General features: G+C 47.0%; 1 protein-coding gene across 1 annotated transcript in view; it reads right to left on the bottom strand.

Annotated features, from left to right (window-relative positions):
- Positions 1–21,454, bottom strand: part of LOC149866686 (ephrin type-B receptor 5) — a 118,443-nt gene that overhangs the window by 87,910 nt on the left and 9,079 nt on the right. The window contains exon 2 of the mRNA XM_090044015.1: positions 5,500–5,724. Within this exon, the coding sequence (XP_089900141.1) occupies positions 5,500–5,596 (97 nt within the window). The 5' untranslated portion in view covers positions 5,597–5,724. The remainder of the gene's footprint in view (positions 1–5,499; positions 5,725–21,454) is intronic.

Here is a 21,454-nt window from a genome sequence, read left to right as displayed (position 1 = left end):
ACATGCCCTTCTTAAAATACTATTATTTTTCTTTAATGAGCGAAAATGTCTGTACCACTACTGCATTGGCAACATCAGTGATACAAGAACTACTCAGACAAATCTAATGTACAAGCTAGTTCCAAGTAGGTTAGTGATGATTAGCTGCATGTTGTGCTAGTGTCAAATTCTAAGCTATATCAAAAGATCAGAGAAATTGCCATAGTTAAGGAGTATTTTTCCTCACACAAAGGAGGCCTCATTCAAGGGTTATGTTGACTTCTGTCAAGGGTATCCATGATAGTCAACAGCTCCAGACTATCGAATCTGCACAAGCTATTTGCAAGCCAGTAGGGTTCTGAAGTCTTAAAAAGGTAAGGAGGCCTTCTTAACCTTACCCCCCACCCCTTTTCACTTAAAAAAAACCCTGGGAAATGGGGGGACATAAGTGCTCAAAATACACCCGTATGCTAATGTCAGGCTGTGCGTAATTAAGTAATCAAGAGTCAGGAAATGCCAAAGGTAATGTTAAATGACCTGCAAGTTATAATACCACCAAATTATGCAATCATATGTTACTTCTCTACAAGGGTACCATAATATCTTTTCTCATACAATATAAAGACACTTTGTACTAAGCATAATGCTTTCTATTCTGTGTTGTCCTCCTACAGTCAACAGGGTCTGTTCTTTAGGGGGTGATTTTTTGTTTAACCCACCTTTTTCCTTTTTGTTTTTTGCCTGACATGTCAAAAATGCCAGCTCAGGTCTTCCTTGGAACACTTGCTGGATGTCTCAGAAGATGTATGTAATGAGAATTCAAGTTTTAACAGATGGGTCAGATGCTCTTCATCAAAATGGTCGTTAGGCATTGGTGATAATAAACATGCACTAACAACAACATCAACAAGAGTTTTAAACAGGTTGCCAATATGCCTTCTTCTTTTAATTGCTAACTCTCTAGTACCTTGCCTCTTGTAAGGTCATCATTTCACTAGTTCTTTACTGATTACAGAGTCTTCCAATCGATACCAGCCCTGAATATCTAATATGAAACACATGCTCTCGGAATAAAGCCGAAAGCTTTCCATTTCCTTAAAAGAAAAATAAAATCAATGTCACGTTTTCTTTACAAATAAAGAATCAAGCAAAGAAGGCATATGCCTATTTCAGGAGACAAAGTTTTTGATTTTGCAGATGACTTTTAATGTAATGTTTCAAAGGTATGATTCTGCTCTATGGCATTGTAAGACCACTTCCAATAATCATTTGGTTATTGTTAATCACTTAAGAGGGTTTTCACTATAAACCATTGACTGGTTTACTATGAATTCTACAGACATTATAAACACTACTGACTGTTTTTCACCAGTCAATATAAAAGGTAGAAAGGGGAAAAATGTGGCAATGGCCAATTCACCACTTTTATGCTAAAGATGCAATGAAGCCATTCTATAGCCTGGATCCACTCTGGAGTCTGAACAACTCTCTGGGTGCATCTATACATGTTACTAGTGTGATGCACTAAACTCTGGTGCAGTTTGCACCAGGGACATGAGCACCTGGGACTGTAGCAGTTTGAGCCATGGCAGAGTAGCCCCTTGGCAGCAGGCTTGAGTGTAGGGGAGGGAAGGGGGTCAGCCCTGGGCTCCAGGTCATGGCGTTGGGTCTGGGTGGAGCAAGAGAGTGCCGAAAGAGCAAAGCAGCGTGCTCAACCATCAGGCAAAGGTATGGCCCCATACTGCCTGGACACAATTTACACCTGGGACAGCATTTACAGGGGCAGTTATTTTCACCACCGTAAGATCATACTGTCGCCAACACTACTATTTTACAGCAGCAAAAAATAGCTTGCTGAGGTCTAATAGTGTTGCATGTGTAGATGGTGACACCTTACACTGCATCAAATTAGTCTACTGCACAGTTAAGCTCATGTGTAGATGAACCCACTGTAAAGTAAAATTATCTATTTGTACATGCAGAACACATTATTCTTTAAGTGTGTATGTAATGAATTTAGCAGGGGGAGAAAAAAAACCCTCAAAACGCTCTGCATGAGCAGCAAGCAATTTCAAACATTTAAAACTCAGTCAAATCAAAACCAGTATCTTGTGGAATGAGACTTCACACTGGTCCTCAGTGAGGGCTATTTCACTGCCTAATTGCAGTCCCCATATCACACAGCCTTTTTTGCCACAGCGCTGCACTGTGTTATAGCACCATGAAGTTGCAAGATTTCCACTGGTGCTTTTCATAACACAAAAGTATTTCCTGTTCTGAATTCTGTTATCCTATAACAAGGCGATTGATGTTTTTTATTAAAAGAAAAATATTTTCCCCCTTCATTCACTCAAAAAAAAAAGGTTTAATCTTTCAAAGGGAAGTGGAGGAAAGGAATACACCTTCAAACCAAAATGCAGCCAAGCCTCAAATGTGGCAACTTCTTAACACTATGAATATAGGAAACAGCATTACAATGAAAGCTGGAATCTTCACTTCAGCAACTGGATGACAGCACCACTTAAAATGTTCAAGGAACCTGCCAAGGCTACAAGAAAGGTCCCCTCTCCCAAAATACCTCAAATTTTCCAAAGAAGTTCTATTTTGGTTGAAAATCATGTCTGTGAAATTTAAGACAGACTAGTTCTACTTTGGAGATACCAGAGGCCAAAGGGCATAAAATAGCTTCAGCCTAATATTTTCGTACTATGCAGAAAAAACAGAGATCCATTTTGAACCGCTGAGGGAAATGTCGCCTTCGGTTTGCAGTCCCAACCCCCATCAAACTGTATAAAAGGGTGTCTTCCCTATTACCGCCTGATAAAGTTAGTCTTAAAGGTAATCTGCAAAGGAAAAGAAAATATTGTTCTTTCACCCCTCTCGTACGTGGGAAGACAGCTGGAATATTTTTGTTATTTTTAATTCTCCACCCCTAAATGCCACATCTATTTTCTTTTTCTTTTCTTAGCATGGCACACGGAGGTCTTTTATGCTTTTTTTCTCCACTATTAGAGAATGGGTAGGAGTATGGTCATGCAAGCTCACTGGGGCAGACACTGGGAAGTGATTCATGTGTAGGCGCATCACCTTGCTGGGGTCATCTGACCCCCACTTATCTTTCCTGCTTGGTGCAGGGGGCTGGACCCAATGATCTTCCGAGGTCCCTTCCAGCCTTACAATCTCTGAATCTGAGAAACACTTGGGGGGAAAGGACTCTCCTCTGAAGATCCATATACACTGTCCCACCCAGACAATGAGAAATATTACAGTCAGCAGCTGAAACTTCCAAGAACCAAAGAACATCATTGTTTGATACAACTTCTACTTCTAAATTTCAGGCCTCCTTCATGCATCAGAAAGCAGCACAAAGAGCACCAGTCCATTTTCTGCTCACTAGGTCACCTCACAGGAATAAGTGGGTTAGCCGCTGCTCCCACCAAGGTGACAAGCACTTCTCTGCCCCCTGCCCGTCAAGAGGAAAAGGGGCATCTCAGCCCAAGACGCAGATCATCTTGGAAGCTGTGTTATCAGGCCATGAGGTATCTCCATGAGAAGGTCCCAGTTCAGCTCCTCAGACCCTGGGGGCACTTTTACATGTGCTGGGGGGGGGCGGCAGTGCTTTAATTGGAGCGGGTCTGAGAGCTGCTGTAATTAAAGCACTGCAGCATCTCGTGTATCAGCATCTCTGTGCTTCAAAGTGGCAGCAGGGGCTCACTGAACAAGCTTTAATTCAAGCGCCCCGCCGCCATTTTGAAGTACAGGGACACTGATGCACGAGACACAGGAGGCTGCTTGAGTGCAGTAATTGCCACACTCCAGCAGACTCGATTAATCAAATCTGCTCTGACGCACTGTAACTACAGCATGTTGAAGCCACCTCCATGCTTGTGTACAGGCATCCTGCGAGTCTGCACCATCTTCTCTCTGTAACACATGGGTATATAGCTCCTACCCCCACCTAGGAAAATCCAACTCTGCTCTGTGAAGCTCATTACTTTGTTACCAGTGGCTTCGTTCACTGTTATGGACTGAAGATCAGCAAGGGGTTCTTTGAATTTCAGGAAGGGCAATTCCAAGGGGTGCTTGGAAGTTCTTTCCCTACTGACACTGACTTGCTGGGTGGCCATCAGCGGGTCACTCCCCCACTCTGTGTCTCAGTTTCCCCATCTGTGAAGTGAGGGACAATTGCCCTTGTTTGGTAAGGCTTTAAGACTGAACAAGAACAGCAATCTGGAGGGTGCAAGGACAGCAATTTGTTCCCAACACAGTGCTATACCCCATAATTCTGCAAGGACAGCTCAGGTTGAAAGACCAAAATTTAAACACCTCACTGTCTCCTATACCCACAAGAGTCTGCAGCTGAAGCTCCAACTCCAGCAGTTCTCCAAGCACTCATGATGCCTCATGGAGTGCAATGCACCCCTCTGGCTGGTCAGCCCCACGAGCTCTACACGAACAGACCAGTCACCCTCCCCACTTGTGGAGCATGTGCTCCTTTTTCAGAGAGACATGTTGTGCACAACACCGACTTATGCAATACATCTTTGCCTACTGCCCCACCTCCACTTGAAAAGCACCCCTCCTCTCTACATCCAGGATCCTCGGGATGGCACTTCTTCCTCTTTGCTGTGGATATGCTTCTTGCTTTTCCTCCAAGCCCCAGGCTACCAGGACCCCTCCCCTTTTGTCCCTGTGTCCTCCTCCTTTCTTCCCTCTCTCCATGCCTGCCTTTCCTCACCTCCCTCCTGTTTTCCAGCCCCTGCCCTCCCTCCTTCTCTATGGCTTTCACATATGAGCGAGAGATGAGCATTCATCACAAACCTGTGCGGGTCAGTGAGCATATGTGGCCGCAGGGATTCTCCTTGGCACAAACGAGGGGGCTGTTGACAACACCACCCCTTCCACCTCTCACTCTCTCCCTCCCTCCATCTCTCTCACCTTCCTCTCTCCTATCTTCCCCTCCCCAGCCACCCCACACTTCTGTCAGCACTCTGGCCTCACTCCCCTTCCCCTCCTCCCTTGGCTTAGCCTCTCCTGCTTCTTGTTTCCAGTGCAGCACATTACCCTCATCCTCACAGTTTGAGGGCAAGTGTTTGGCTCTGTCAGGGCACAAGTTTGTAACTCCAGTCTGAGAGACCCTATCTTATAGAGCAGGCAGGACACGAGGCTACGAGCCTCCCCACACATCCAGGACCCTTCACCCACCCAGGGCCTGCACCAAGTGCCTTATCTACAAGAAGCATGCAGGCAATTCAGTCCCTGCACAGAGTAATCGATGGAGTACTGCTGTGATGTGGATGCTTGCCCCGCTGGGAACAGAACTAAGACACCCCACTCCTCCCCCCCACCCATCTCATGAGTTAATGAACAACCAAACAGAAATAAGCTTCAGTTCCTACCCAGGTGGAGCTGGTGACAGTGCTGGAACCTGCACAGCTTCCTCCACAGCTGCTTCCCACCCCCCTACACACACACGGCAGGCTTCAAAATGAAGTTTCCGTGAATAAAACCAGTTCTTACCTTCCAAAGAGGCAGCCAGGTGAAAGAGACAAACCATCCACAGCCAACCCATTCCTGCCACTCGCCTCCTCCCCTTGAATGCAGTGTTAGGATCCATGCAGCTCCTCAGGGGACTCCACCATCTCCGAAAATCACACCCCACACCTGGTGGGAGCTCCAAGTTCTGAGTCCGATGCGTTGTGCCTTCCCAAGCCAAAGCACGATGTCACTATACAAAAGGAGTGGCTGAGAAAAGACAGAAGGCAAAGAAGAGAAATCAGGTCAAGCATAGACATAGTAGCCTTAGAGATAGCCCTAGGACCTACCCTGTTATATGCTAGGCCTAAGCCATTACTCCAGAGACTACACAAGAGAGTCAATGTACATAGCACTAGCTACTTATAACAGCCCCCAGCTACAGCCGTGGCTTGGTCAGCCTCCAGGGAAATCCTGGACTCCTACAGATGCTGCTGCCTCAGCAGAGGTCTCTCCACTGAGTCACTATCAACCCCACCACAGAACATAGTGCGGTCCAGCTGCTGCCAATTATCAGAAGCATCCTGTGGCCCTTTCTCAAGGGGAGCAGATGCATCAGGGCTCATGTCCTTTCCAAATTCCAGCTTGCACCATTGCATTACGCTTTCCTAGAATTCTCTGGGACCGTCTCAATGACAAAGAAGACTTTGCACTGTCTGTGACACTGCCACTGCTGCGTTGCACTGCTGACAAGCATCACCCCAGAGGTGGCTGCACTTCAGCCGCAGGCGAGTTACCCCTACCGTTATATACGTGTACCTACTGTTAACCCCTAACAGTATATACGTTAACCCCTACTGTTATATATATGGCCTTAGAACACCTTCATATGGTGGAGAAAGGTTATGCCCCCTTCAGAAATGGAGAAACAACACACACACACACACACACACACACACACACACACACAGACACACACAGAGACAGAGTGGACTTATTCTAGGTCTCATGGGAAGTATGTGACCTGGGAAAGAATCCAATAACTAATGTCTAATGCCTTCCACAAAGGACCACCCTTCTGCACAGGCCAAAGACTGCCTGCAATGCACTGTGGGATCCTTCAAAGAACAAGGCCTTGCTTGCACCTGCAGCAGTGACTGCCAAGGGCTGGGAATCTCATCAGCCTCCTGCAAGGCAAGGGGAGCTGTGAAGCTGGGTGCGCACAATTCCAGTTGCCAGAAGAGCTGCTCAGACCCCAGCCACCCCTCTGCAGAAATGTCATGGTTACTCACAGACAACAATATGTTTTGTATCTTTAGGGTGCCCTCCCTGCACACCATCAAATGGCGCTTCAGGGAGACAGTCAAGCGTAAGCAAAGGAGAAAGACAAGGTTCTCGGGTGAGACAGAGCAGAAGTGGCTGGACTAGGGGGAGGGGAGAACTGCCATCCCGAGAGACAGCCATGCAAGGACCATAGATCCAGGCAGATAACAGGGAGAGCAGGGAGCAAGTTTGGGGGAGCAAAACAGAGTGTGTGGGGGGGTGAAATTGTATTTGCTTTAGCAGTGAGAGGGGAAGACATCACCAAACATAAGTTATAGTGCTTTCCTACCCACATCTAGTGAGACAGCACTTGGAATACCATGCACCAGGATGGGGGTGGGGATTGGAGCCATACCCCAGACATCAGAAAGATGCAGACAAACTTAAGGACCTCAGTGAGAAGCCACAAGTATGATTCAGGTGATTGATTTGTGAGGGAAGATAAAAGAGAACCAATTAAGTGTAATTGGGGCAAAGGCTGACTAATCTATCACACAGCAACCAGCTACAAGTGTGGGGAAGAAGCTGTAAACACAGAGGAAGGAAAGAAATGGGTCAGAGGGGACCCAAGGAATAACGGGAAGAAAATGAGCAAAGGGGAGAATTTCAGCATGAATAGTCGGGAAGCATTTCCTAAGAGTGAAAACTATTAGACAGAGGAATGGTCTCTCCGAGGGAGAGGGGAGGCAATCTACTGCTTGGAGCCATTTACAACTAGACGGGGCAATGCCTGAGGGACTACTTGCTGGAAAGCCAGGAACAGCAAATGTCTGCTCGCTTATGCAGCCTTTATTACCAGGGCCCAAGAGTGCTTTGCTAGATAGACTTTGCTAGACAGACAGATCCTGGAAAGGGGAATATCTTCAGTATTAGGAGCAGTAAGATAAGGGTGGGCAAGGGAGGCCCCAGCCCTAGGTGCCAACTTAGTGGGGGCACCTGAATGGCAGCCACCTGGGGAATTCATGCCCCGGCAACAGCAGCAGCCATGTTCAGGGACATGGTACAGCCACTGTAGCAGCAACAACTGGAGCAGGCAGACTGCCCTGCTGCAGCAGCAGCAGCAGCCAGGGACCTTGTTTGAGTCCCTGGAGCAGGCAAGACTCCCACTGTCCCTTGAGCTCAGCACCCTGTCCCCTCTGGCACTCAGCAGACAACCCTCCCACTTCCCACTCTCTGGCAGGGTTCTGCCTAGGGCGCAAACCCTGATAGTTCTCCCTCTGATTAGGGCCCCCATTTTATACGCAGGTAGAGAGAGGAAAAGAGGCCAATCTAATTTGAGCGTGAAGACAGAAAGCTTGCACCAAAGTCAACGGGACTGGATCCGCTTACGCAAGAGCCGAATCTGTCCCAGGGTAAGTGATTTACCCAGTGTCATGAAGGAAACCAGTGGCAAAGCTTTAGAAAAGACCTCAGCCCAAACTTCAAATCAACCAGGAGACACAGAAAAGGAGAAATCCACATGAAGCGAACCGTTATTCTTACCTGAACTGAGGTAGAATAGAGAACACACTGGCCTGGGTAAATGGGCTAGCCCCCTCGACCCTGTGCCCACTTGCACGTCCCCTCTGAACAGCTCCCCCAGTCTATGGTTACTGCTGCTGCTGGGATCCTGGCCCGTGTGTTGCTCTCTGCTTGGCAGCGTGTGTCCTTTTGTCAGTCCAGATTAGATTGGAAATTACTTTCCTTCCCTTAAATACATTGTGGCTAATTCCAAAAGCTGGTTTTGATTTAGAGGGCAGCACAAAAATGTAAATATCTGCAGATTTTTAGATGCTGCCCCGCCCCCTCGCCCCAGGCAAATGTGCTGGGCCCAACAATAGGGGCAAGGAAGGACCTTACTGGGGCTCCATGTGGAGATGAGAGGGAAGGAGGGAAGTGTTAACCCCTCATATACTGAGCACCAAACTGCATCTGAGTGTCCTGCCTGTCCCTCCCATCTCCTGCTTGACACCCAGGCTTCACCGTCTCCTGCCTCTTCCATCCTGAACATGCACTTTAACCACCATGTAACCACCCCTGCCATTCCAGCAGCCACGAGCCTTCCCTGACGACACAAAACAAGCACCCTTCTTGGCCCCTCTCAGCTCCCTCAAGGTACACTGGAGCTAGACCTTATCTCCCTAATACAGAATCCACAAATGGTCCCCACTCCCTCTGCCCCAAAAGAGCTCACCTGCCTTCCCTAAACAGACCCTCCAGCCATTCTCTCCGAAGCTCCCTCCCACTGACAATATAGACTGCTCCCTCCTGCTCCCACAGCCATCCCACTTGCCTTAACACTTCCATGCAGCATCCTTAATTCCTTTCAGGCCCTGTCCCCTGGCAATATTAGCACCAACTCTTGTTCCCTAATGGTGCCAGAAATGAGATGGCGTCCAAAAAGAGTATAAGGCCCATGTTCTCTCCACGGACTGGGAAGGAACGGTTCCTTTAATGGTTTTGCCCAGTAAAGCAGTCAGGAAAAGCCTCAGTGTAAACCCAATTACCAGGATCTGCTTTTCTTAAGGGGCCATATGGGGTAAGAAACTATGGCTTGGTGTGCAGGATCTGCACACTTCCGCTACATACTAAGGCCATCACATGCGTTTATTCTGGCACCAGTAATGTGAAATCTGGGTCCTTCTCTTGAGGCTAAAGACATTCAAAAAGACCAAACAGCATGACCCCCCTTAACTCTTTACTGGTCAGCTCAGAAACCAGAATGCAATCAGGTGAGCAGACCAGCTCCTCTAAAAAACCACACAGTTTGTGCTCAGGTGTTCCCAAACTCCCCCTCAATAGGGCATCAAACACTCATATCCACCCACTACTACAGACCTTTTGTAAGCCTGGACTGGGTCTCTAAAGCAGCTGTGGCTGAGCTGGCGCCATCTAAAACAGTGTCACTGAGGCATTTGCAGGCAGCCTCCACAGATCTGGTCAAAAGAATACACAGTGCTGGGGGCACAAGACAGGTGTCAGGGGCCCCCAAATGCACTGGCATAATCACAACTGCTATACATGCTTTGCATGGTTGCAACAGAACGGAGACATATGACACAACAAACTATGCCTCACAAGCTGCATCTGAGCAGCAGCTTCTTCACCTCACAGACTGGTCCCTCAGTGTTCAAACACACCCAGCCATGGACCATTAGCAGCTGGAAGAGCACAGGCCCATCAGCTCACAACTGAGCCCAAATCCCACCTCAGAGCAGGAGTGTTTCTGTAAGAATTAGAGTTAATTCTCACCTGGGATAGGGCCAGTCATGTTCTTGAATTGCATGCACTGGTACACATCTTACCCGAGGCAGGTGTAAGTTGTTATGTAGATGCCAAATAGGAGTAGGATTTCCCCTGACTATGCATGGTCTGTTGGGTTTGCCTGAGATTCAGTGGGCTAGAGACTAAACTTGCACCTCTCTGTTGGCCTCAGCAACTTCCGCTGAACTTAAGCTTCCATGACAAAACCATTCAAACCCTTTTGATTAAAAAGGTAACTTTCCAGAAATGTCTTTGCTATTCAGCATCTAGTGCACTCTGCAGACAGCGTGCAGCCAGAGGTCACAGAAAACTGAGGTCCCTCTTTCAGGATGCTTACAGATGTGAAAAAGATCAAACAAAACAGGGCTTTAGTTTCAGCTTGGCGCGCCCCCACACCAAGCATAGCGCCTGCCCAAAACGAGGCATCATGTCAGTTTGACCCGAATTGCCCAACATTTGTATAGATCACACACTTCAGCAGGACTTTTTGGCGCTTTTATCTAATAGCTGATTCAATCAGCTGTTAGAGAAAAAGCCCCATGCAATCTATACAGGCGTTGGGCAAGCCAGGTCCAACTGACGTACCTCCTCTTCCAGTAAAGTGCTTTTTTTTTTTTTCCACATCTGTCAGCGGCCTCAGTAAGCTGTAGACTCCTGGAGTCTAACAGGGTCCATTTCAAATGTGAAATGCTACTCTTAACTATTTCAGGAATTACTCGGAAAATGCAGCTATTGGGGAATCGTAGGAGGAGTCTGGGCCTGGCCTTTGGATAAGGAAGGGTAGGGGTTACTTGGCACATGTAGTCACCACACAAGGGTCTTGCCCAGGTGCTTCTCTGGCCATTCCTATGCGCACCAGGTTTCTCAAGGATTTAACAGGGCAGATTTCCAATGCCTTGTGAGAGTGGAGCCTGGTACCCTAGCACCTGGTGACAAGCATGAGGTACTGGCCTGGGGGAAACCTGAGAATAATTCTCCACTCCCATATCTCACTTCCTCCTGGTTAACAGCAGCCATTGCAAAAGCTAGAAGCAGTACCCTTACAAGGCGACTGTCCTGCATTTCTATAGAGAAGGCATGGTTTCCAGTGCCAGCCTGGGTCTCTCAATCCCAGGGGGATGAGAAAAAGCGGGTAGGGATGAGCAGGCCAGGAGAGCTGCATGGGGAATGCCCCTCTCAGACAAAAAGGACTCCTTGTGGCTTAGTGAGGAGCAGATGTACAACACTGAGCATCTGGGGAATCCCACCTCAGAGGTGATGGGGAGATGAAGTGCAACAGGGTAGCAGTCCCCAAGGTCTCAAAACTGCCCTTCAGAAACCCTAACATCACCCACACTGCTCACCCCATGACACAGCCAAGCAGTATTCCCCAACTTATCTTGTTCCCTCGTACAGCGGTACTCCCACTCCCCTACATCCCTTAAGCTCTCTGTGCCCCATCTGCTCCTAGCCCCAACAGCAGGAAAGAGGTTTTTTCCGGCTCCCCACCCCCCACCACACTCTCTGCACTTGTGTTTTTTTCTGTTCACTGCCAGACTTGTGATCCATTCAGGCCCTCCCTGGCATGAGCTATTCAAGCCCAATTAAAGCTGCTGCACCTGGGTCCTCAACCACTCTTTTGGAGGAGGATCCCTGCTTGTAGCCTAACACCAGTTATCAGCAAACTGCTTCTAAAGCAGGAAGCAGGGGCCAGCCTGAAAGGGACAAAACACTGTTGTACCGACTCATTTGTGCTGCGCTTCAGCCTGTTGGCTTTAAGGCATAGAAGGATGGGAGAGTAAGCAAACAAGCACCTTGCTCAGCTGATGCTAAATGGGAGTTAGGCTGGGCCCTTAATCACGGCAGAGGTCAGCCTGTGCTCTCCCAGTTCTCTGCTACTGTACTAGCAAGCCTTGTCACTGACACGCTGCAGGGCCCTGGGCACCTCCATACCTCAGTTAGATAAGAGACACCAGCGTGCCACAAAGAAAAGCTGCGAGGACCAATTGGTCAATGCCTATACAGCACTTTGAATGTATAAATAACACAACCTGACTCCTCCACAGTGCTTCTCATGCACAGATCATAAAGATCAGTGTGAGGAATAATTACCATTGTTATGTGCCTAAAGTGAGTAGTGAATGGGAGGCAAGTTACAGGCCACTGAGCCACGTAGGGTTTTAATATTATTGGTTAATATGATTTTCGCTGAAATACATCAGCCTTGCACCTATAGCAATGAAGGGGAGCATTGAACTCCATGAAATAAATCACTTCAATCTGCTGATATACATCCTCTTGTCCCGTTACTATCGAAAATTACATTTTTTCAATTACTCCAAACTGACAAGAGTTCTGACAAGAGCGTGGAACAAGCGCTGCATCTGTGTAAGAGCTGGGCTGATGGATGTTTTAATGATTCATGTGCAGTTTAATGATTTGATCTGGAGAGATTATATCGTAGTTAAATATTTCTAAGGTGCCTAACAGAATTTAATTAAACTGAATTTAAAGGGCTTCTTTCTCTGTAGTATAATTGATAGTGAGTTTCCCACTGTCTTTTTTAATTGTTTATTTTATTTTATTTTTAAAGGTGATAAGAAAAAGAAAACAGCTGAGCTTGTGCCTTTCTGGGTGTCTTTATAACATACAATGACAGCCTAAAAAGTTGGTCTGAATCCCTTCTAGTATGGGTTTATTTCCTGTTTCTTAAGTTGCTGTTGGTTGATTTGGCCATTTTTCTTTTCTTTTTTTGGGGTGGGGTGGGGGAGTAGGTCTTGCTGTAAATACCAAGAATACTGCCTTGTCTTCTCTATGCCAACTGCAACTTTCCTCGTTGGATCAAAAGAACTTGCTAAGGCAGTGATTCTCAAACTTTTTTGTACCAGGACCCATTTGTAAACATCAATGGCCAGTCCCGACCAAGTGTCCCTCACTCCTGACCTGCTGCCTCCCACCCCCAGGCCTCAGCCCCTCAGTGTACAGAAAGGTGGGGTATGGGGGGGAAGCAACTTTTTGCAGGCTGGAGCTCTGACAGCCTGCAAGGAAAAAGCCCTGGTTTCCCACATTTTTCTCCTTTAAAGGAGAACCCATTTTTAAAGTTTGTTGATCCATCTTAAAGTTTGTTCACAACCCTTTCATCCATTCTTGCAACTCACTTCTGGGTTGTGACCCACAGGTTGAGAAACACTGTGCTAAGGAACATTCACAGCTCTTAAAAGAAGGGATGTCTATGTTTTTGAAAAAACTTTCCATCAAACCCTTTTGTGCAAGGGAGGGGAAAGCCACCTTCCCATCCATCCTTAAACTCCTGTCTGCCACAAGGCATGAAACTGATGAAGGCCAGGCAGCTGTTTCACTGTGACCTCTGCTTATCATGCTGACCAGCCTTGCTTGATTGCTTCCCTGTGCTGTCTCTCCGTCACCTGTTGTCTAGCAGTTGTCCAAAGTCTCACACTTCAACTGTAAGCTCTTCAGGGCATGGATTATCTCTGTTTTATGTTAGTACAGTACCTAGCACAGTGATTCTCCAGGGTACCATGAGATCTTTAGAGTACTGGAACATGCTGCACAATATTAGCACTATTAACTATGCAAGCACCTACACGAGCCAAAAGATAAACCCCTAGATTTCAAATAGGAATCCATAGTGTTAAAAACATCCAGACCTATTGTGGTCTTGCTGAGTTTTTTGCAACAAAATAACTGCTCTACTGTTTTTCCATAGTTCACAGAAAAAGAGGAAAAGCTCAGAGCCAGTATGATCCAAGGAGCACCTTAAGTCTAATGAAGGGTACTGCAGTCTAATAAGGTTGAGAACTGCTGGCTGAGTTTAATGGGACCCTGTCCTCTCTATGCAGTATAAATATGGACTCAGAAGAGTTTTGTTGGTGATCTGTAGCAAAAAGATCATTCCTTCCAAGGGTTTCTTAGGCAACCAAAGACTGCGGCGCTGGTGTCATCAGGAAGGCTTTTGCTTCCATGACCACAGCCCGCTGTTTGGCAAGAGAGGCAGCAAGCTGCTAGGAAGAGATGGCTTCCACCTCTCTCCCGAGGAGAAGGCTCTTCTCAGCCACACTGGCTGACCTGCTCCACCAGGCTTTAAACTAAGCCCGTTGGGGGACGGGGAGACTACCACCACTGCTAGTCTGCTGAGCAACCCTTGCAAAGACAGCAGGCCAAGGTACTTAAGGGAGCCTACCCCTGCCCCAGCCCTGGTGCAAGCTGTGGGCAAGGCAAGATCCCCCAAGGGGACACTTGCCTGCCTGTACACAAATGCCAGGAGCTTGGGGAACAAGCAGAAGGAGCTTGTCCTCCTGCTCAATGCAAATAATTATGATGTCACAGGGATAACTGAGATCTGGTGGGACTCCACCCATGACTGGACCATGGGTATAGATGGCTATACCCTGTACAGGAGGGATCATGTAAATAAAAGGGGCGGGGGTGTAGCTCTCTATGTTAAGGAAAGCTACATGTCCCTGCAAGCTGATGTTGGTGACCAGGGTGGACGACTGGAGACCCTCTGGGTTAAAATCTGTGGGGAACATGGCACAGGGGACACAATGGTGGGAGTCTACTACAGACCTCCCACCCAAAGTCCTGAACTTGACCAGGAGTTCACCCGGAAACTGGCTGAGGCCACATGCTCCAGGACCATGGTTGTCATGGATGATTTCAATTACCTGGACATCTTGTGGGAGGATCACTCAGCAAAATCTGAGCGGCGCAAAGCTTCCTCTCGTGCGTGGATGACCTCTACCTGACTCAAGAAGTCTATGGGCCAACAAAAGGCAAAGCGCTGCTCGACCTGGTGCTGACTACTGGGGATGACCTAATTGGCGACCTAGTGATTGATGGGAAGCTGGGTGACAGCAACCATGAGCTGAGCACCTCCACCATCCGCTGTAAAGCTGGCAAGTCAGTGAGCAACACAGAAGTCCTTGACTTCAGGAAAGCCGACTTTGACAAGTTCAGGAGGCTTGTCAGTAAGTCCCTAAGGGACCATGACCCCAGGGAGAGGGGAGTTCAAGAAGAGTGGTTACTCCTCAAGGGAGCGATCCTCAATGCACAAGCTAAGTCTATTCTCTCTCGGAGGAAAGGCAGCAAGAGGATACAACAGCCCCCCTGGCTCTCCAGGGACCTAGCAGACCTCCTGAGGCTAAAAAGAAAGACCTACAAAGGATGGAGGATGGGATTCACCTCCAAGAAGGATTACTCCGCGCTGGTCCGGTCCTGCAGGGAGCAAACCAGGACAGCCAAGGCTGCAACTGAACTCCAACTAGCTTTGAGCATCAAGCTCAAGAAATAGAGAGAAATAGAAAGTCCTTTTTCAGATATGTGGGGAGCCGGAGGAAAAGCAAGGGCAGCACTGGACCCCGGCTAAACCAGATGGGGCAACTGACAACTGACACCCAGGAAAAAGCCAACCTATTAAATGGGTACTTTGCATCAGGCTTTCATCAGTCCCATGGGATGCCCATGCCTTCTACGGGACAGGGAGGTCTGGGTGGGGGAGATCCCCTGCCCTCCATCAATGCTGACCTCATGAAGGAACACCTTGAGAACCTGGACACCTTCAAGTCAGCCGGCCCTGACAATCTACACCCCAGGGTACTCAAGGAGCTGGCAAGCATCATAGCCCAGTCCCTGGCACGGATCTTTGAGTGCTCTGGTGTAGTGCCCGAAGACTGGAAAAAGGCCAATGTGGTGCCAATCTTCAAGAAAGGGAGGAAAGTGGATCCAGCTAACTATAGGCCCATCAGCCTGACTTCTATCCTGGGGAAGTTCTTAGAAAAGTTTATTAAAGAGGCTATCCTTAATGGACTGGCCGATGCCAACATCCTAAGGGATAGCCAGCACGGGTTTGTTGCGGGTAGGTCTTACTTGACCAATCTCGTTTCCTTCTACAACCAGGTGACCTATCACCCGGACAAGGGAGAAGAGATTGATGTCATATATCTTGACTTCAAAAAAGCCTTCAATCTGGTATCCCATGATCACCTCTTGGCCAAACTGCCCAGTTGTGGCCTTGGCTCCACCACGATCCGCTGGCTGGGAAATTGGCTCCGTGGTCGGACCCAGAGGATAGTAATTGATGGCAGTCACTCATCATGGTGTCCTGTGACCAGTGGGGTCCCCCAAGGCTCTGTCCTTGGACCCGTATTGTTCAACATCTTCATTAATGATATGGACACTGGAGTCAGAAGCGGACTGGCCAAGTTCACCAATGACACCAAACTTTGGGGCAAAGCATCCACGCCAGAAGATAGGCGGGTGATCCAGGCTGACCTGGACAAGCTCAGCAAATGGGCGGACAAGAACCTGATGGTGTTTAACACCGAAAAATGCAAGGTTCTCCACCTCGGGAAGAAAAACCTGCAGCATCCTTATAGGCTCAGCAGTGCTATGCTGGCTAGTGCTACAGAAGAAAGAGACTTGGGGGGCATCACTGACCACAAGATGAACATGAGCCTGCAATGCGATGCTGCGGCTACTAAAGCGACCAAAACGCTGGCTTCCATCCATAGATGTTTCTCAAGCAAATCCCGGGACGTCATTTTCCCCTTGTACTCGGCTTTGGTGAGGCCACAGCTGGAGTACTGCATACAGGTTTGGGCTTCACAATTCAAAAAGGATATGGAGAAGCTTGAGAGAGTCCAGAGAAGAGCCATGCGCATGATCAGAGGTCAGGAAAACAGACCTTACGACGACAGGCTGAGAGCTCTTTAGCCTGGAAAAGTGCAGGCTCGGGGTGATCTGATGGCCACCTATAAGTTTATCAGGGTGACCACCAGGATCTGGGGGAACGTTTGTTCAGAGCGCCCCAAGGGATGACGAGGTCGAACGGTCACAAACTCCTGCAAGACCGTTTCAGGCTGGACATAAGGAAGAATTTCTTTACTGTCCAAGCCCCCAAGGTCTGGAACAGTCTGCCAGTGGAGGTGGTTCAAGCACCTACATTGAACAGCTTCAAGAGCAAATTGGATGCTTATCTTGCTGGGATCCTATGACCCCAGCTGACTTCCTGCCCTTTGGGCGGGGGACTGGCCTCAATGGTCTTCCGAGGTCCCTTCCAGCCCTAATGTCTATGACATCTATTTGAATTAAATATGTACTGCACAATTTTTTAAAGGAGATTGAATAAAAACTCCTTCCCCATCATTCAGGTTTCATTTGCTTCACAACATTTGATGTAATAATCTCGGCAGCTCATCAAGCTCTACTGAGTCTTCCAAGAAAAACTGGTGAGATTCAAATTTCAGTGCTAAGAACTGGCAGGAAAACATACCTTAAGACCATCTTTGTAGCCTCTTTTATACATTATAAAGAATGGAGAATGGATAGAAACCCATTTTCCACCGTGAATGCCACTGTTCAGATGTCATGCAAAAGCTGTCCTTAAAACATAATGACCGAAGTGATGGAGAAAGTATTCCCTTTGAATTTTCACAAAATAAAAGAAAATGTGCCCAAAGGAAAAAAAAATGTGGCTGCCCCATCTCATTTACCTTTTTCTGATAACACAAAGTCTGCTGATTCACTGGACTCTTCTGATCAATCTCAATCTTGTGCTTCTGGGGAAGCTTCCCTGGATGTAACCATGTAAGAAGTCCTTGAAATGTGGTTTTATCTAGTAGGACAGGGACATCAAACATGGGACTCCTGACAGACCAGGGAATTTGAGAATGAGGCTAGTGCAGGGAGTGGGCCCTGATAAAGAATCCCCTGCTGGGAATAGCAACAGTGGCAGTGGGCACAAGGACTGCGCCAACACAGAGACACTTGCCCCTCCACAACATGTTCCACTGCCTCCAGAGCTGGCTCTGCCACCACCACCAGGTCCAGATCCAGCCCACAAGGAGATCCATGGTCTGGACCCAACCCGCAGACGTGTGAGGTGTGCTTGGCACCCCTGTACTAGGAAATAAACTCAATGCAGTTCACCTTTACATGTGGAATTGTTGAAAAACTGTATTAGTAGAGGGGACATGAGGAGGTGTGATAATTGTCGACAGAAAAAAATGGTGCACTGACAGGCCCCAGAACAGAGCACTAAATCTTTCTTGATGTGGCTTCTTACGGGGGTGTTAATCAAATACTAAGCATGAAAAACTCCCATGAGAATGAACTATACTTGAGAGGGTCAGTCTATGCAGCATTATATCTTACTAACTGAATGGAAACTAAATTCACATCTATAGCATTCAGGGTTTTTTTTTTTAATTTTTATTTATTTATTCTTGCAACAATAAAGGATTCTCTGTGACCTCTTGAGGTACCATGGGCAGGTGTGACTCAGGATGCCTGCTCTCTACTTCCCAGCATCCCTGCAGTCTCTACAATAGTAGGCCAGTGATCAGCTTGATAAGTGATAAATATACATGTTCTTGGTGGGGAGCTATGCATGTTCTTGAATGTTTATTTGTTTATTTTGCAGAGCTGACCTCTCCCTTCCAGCACTAGTAGTAAGAACAAAGTTTGAATGAACACTCTTACATCCACATTTACTTTTGTGGCAGAGAGACCCACAATCTATCAGATAAGCAAGTCAGAAAACATCAAGGAGATGTCTTGCATCAAAATGCATAACATTCTGGTACAAAAATCAGAAAGAAATAAATAATTTCCCCAAACAATGTTCAGGCAATGGAAGTTGGAGAGAAAGAGCCGGTGACTCTGAGAACAGGCCTTCTGTAAGGTGTGAAATACTAGAAACCAGCTTTGCTTGAACAAGACACACATCTGGTTTATTCTGAGGCTAAACCTCATGTTTTATTCCCTACAATTTCGTACGCTGATGAAGGGGGAATTATTATAATGCCCAGTTTTTTCGAAACAAGGTTCTTTGGGTAAATCCGATAATATTTTATTAAACCAACTCAAATAGTTGGAAAAGTTCTTCTTAGCAAGCTTTCAGGCACACCCTTCATCAGGTTGAGGAAGCATCTGCAGATGGTCTCTGCTCTTCCTGGAGTTTTTTTCTACCAGCATAACTTAAAATACAAAAGTCTGGAAAAGGAACTCCAGTAACTAGAGGAAGATGTATATTAATAAATGTTACTGTTCCCTATATTAAATTATGGACAAAGGCTGGCAGAATTGGCATGAAAATTAACCAGGTAAGGCACAAAATTCACTGACTTGCACTGAACTTAATAATGGGGGGGGGGAGAGACCTGTAAAGTTATGTTAACTCATTTATCCAAACTGTATTGCTTTTCCTGAGCAAAAGTTTGCAAAATTTGGGCTCGTTTGCTGTTTTTTTTTTTACTGTAGAATTTGCTGTACAAGCCACTTTCATTTCACTTAGCAGCTCCCCCTTCTCCTATCTTCTGTATTTCAATTCCCTTTTATTTAGAAACACTGTTTTCTCTAAGTCCATTCATAGCATGAGAAACAGGCTGTTACCTACAAAAGCTTATGCCTCTATGAGCCAGTTAGTCTCCTGCTACCATCCTGCCTTGCCCTCTGCCTTTAGTTTATTTGTAGACATGACTTCATGGAGAATTATAAAAGGCACAAGGTTGTTTTAAGTGAAACAGCGAGTATTTCCCTTCTGATAGTGAATTTGTTTCCTCCTGTATATCAACCTACCGTAAATTACATTCAGCATCTTTTTTGTTGTAATTTCATTTATTTCCCATTTTGCTTTTGATAGCATAGAGACTTTAAAATGGTCCAAATTTGCCTAAAATGTCAGGTGATCAAAACTCAGGATTCCTGTTTCAAGGGAAATTCAAACATCTCAAAATTGTTACATTTGAACTGAAACCGGATGATGCCAAAATTTCCTACGAAACAAAATTTCTGAAGAATTTATCAGAGTGTTTTGCTTCAATACATTAAGTAGGCTTTTTTTGATTCAGGAGCTGGCTCTGGATTGTCAGAAAAGCTGTTCAGTCATTTAGGAGTTACACAGGGCTACAAACATCTTAAATTTTACTGAGTTTCCTCTGCGTTCCTCTGTTAACAAATCACTTGGCTGCAAAGGCATCAAAATTCTGGCTCAGTGCAGCTCAAAATACTCTCAGGTATCAGCTAAATTTAGTTTTAAAAAGTAAATTGAGCGTTAGCGTGGCTCTTCACTACTGTTTCTATTCAAGCCAAGCAAAGCCAAGTTGAATGCTTCCTTGTAAAACAGCCAGCTGAGAGCATAAGCAGAGAAGCAGCGAAGCATAATTCCCTTGCTATGTGAGGCTGCCCTGGGCAGATAGATGCCTAGGCTTTCTCCTCCAGGCCCCCTTCATACAGCCTCATCCCATACCAGCTCACCCTCCTACTGTACCCATTGGCACCCTGCTGCACCAATTCAGGCTGGTCTGGATCAAAATGCTGCTTTTACAGGATGGCCTTTGAGTAAGAAATGGGGAAGGATGAATCAGCTTCCACCTTGCTGATTTTCTTGGATTTTGCTGGTTGCATTGACAGGAAATGAACTGAGCAACCTTAAACTGCAACTGGTAAATTAAAGTATTTGGTGTGGAAATATATACACAGAAGTATAAGGAAATGAGAAAGACAGAGGGAGAACACAGTCTAGGGGGCAGCTCCATTGTGCCTCAGGCTACTACTATGACTGGGCTTGCAGGCCGGGGTTTACCTTGGGAAATGTGGGGTCCTGTCTGCTCTACAAGGAGCAGGAGCCTCATGCTGCTATCATGCACAGAGTATATGCAGAAAATAAAACCCAAGAGCACTGGCATGGTCCTAATGGAGATGCAGTTGGGCAGTGCTTCTTAGTCCAGTGTTTGGCCACATACAGACTGGAGAGCCAGTGGATCCAGCTTGTGGAGCAGGGGGCTTCAGCAGCATGTTTCTGGCAGGAGGCTTTGCCCACACTTTTACTGGGGCTGGGCAGCGAGGAGCTGCACCGAGGACAGGTGACTACCAGTTGTACGCAGGTTGCCACTGCTTTTTCCTGCCCCCAGCTGCCCACCTCTGGCACAAGTGTGGGCAAAGACATCAACAATCCCCAGCCCACAGCAACGTAGAGCCAAATCATTCAAGCTCCCAGCTCTGTTGTCAGCCACTGTCCTACCCTGTACATACTGCTGTGAGAGTGGAAGCATGGCACAGAGCACAACCTGGCCACCAGCAGCCAAGGAGTTAACTCCCAACTCAGTTCTTTCACAGACTTGAGGCCTGAGCCCTTGCTCTGGGAAACCCCATTTATCCAAACTGTATTGCTTTTCCTGAGCAAAAGTTGAGAACAGCTGATTCCCCAGAGGCTTCACTTCCTGGTCCATTACTCTTCATCCAATCTCAGTTTCTCTCTCCATCCTCTCATAGTCCCCCTGCTCCACTCTCCTCCTTTCCTGACACCTTTTCCCAGTTTATTTTCCCAGCCAGTCCAAGTTTACACTAGAGCTCCTTGACACTTCCCTCACCCTACTTCTATCCACTTACTTTCCCCTCTATATTGATTCACAGTCCCTTCTGCAGCCAGTCCCAG

Source organism: Crocodylus siamensis, chromosome 4 (genome assembly GCF_052110815.1).
Source record: "Crocodylus siamensis isolate JL-2025a chromosome 4, ASM5211081v1, whole genome shotgun sequence".
Classification (NCBI taxonomy): Eukaryota; Metazoa; Chordata; order Crocodylia; family Crocodylidae; genus Crocodylus; species Crocodylus siamensis.
This window is presented reverse-complemented; position numbering and strand designations above follow the sequence as displayed.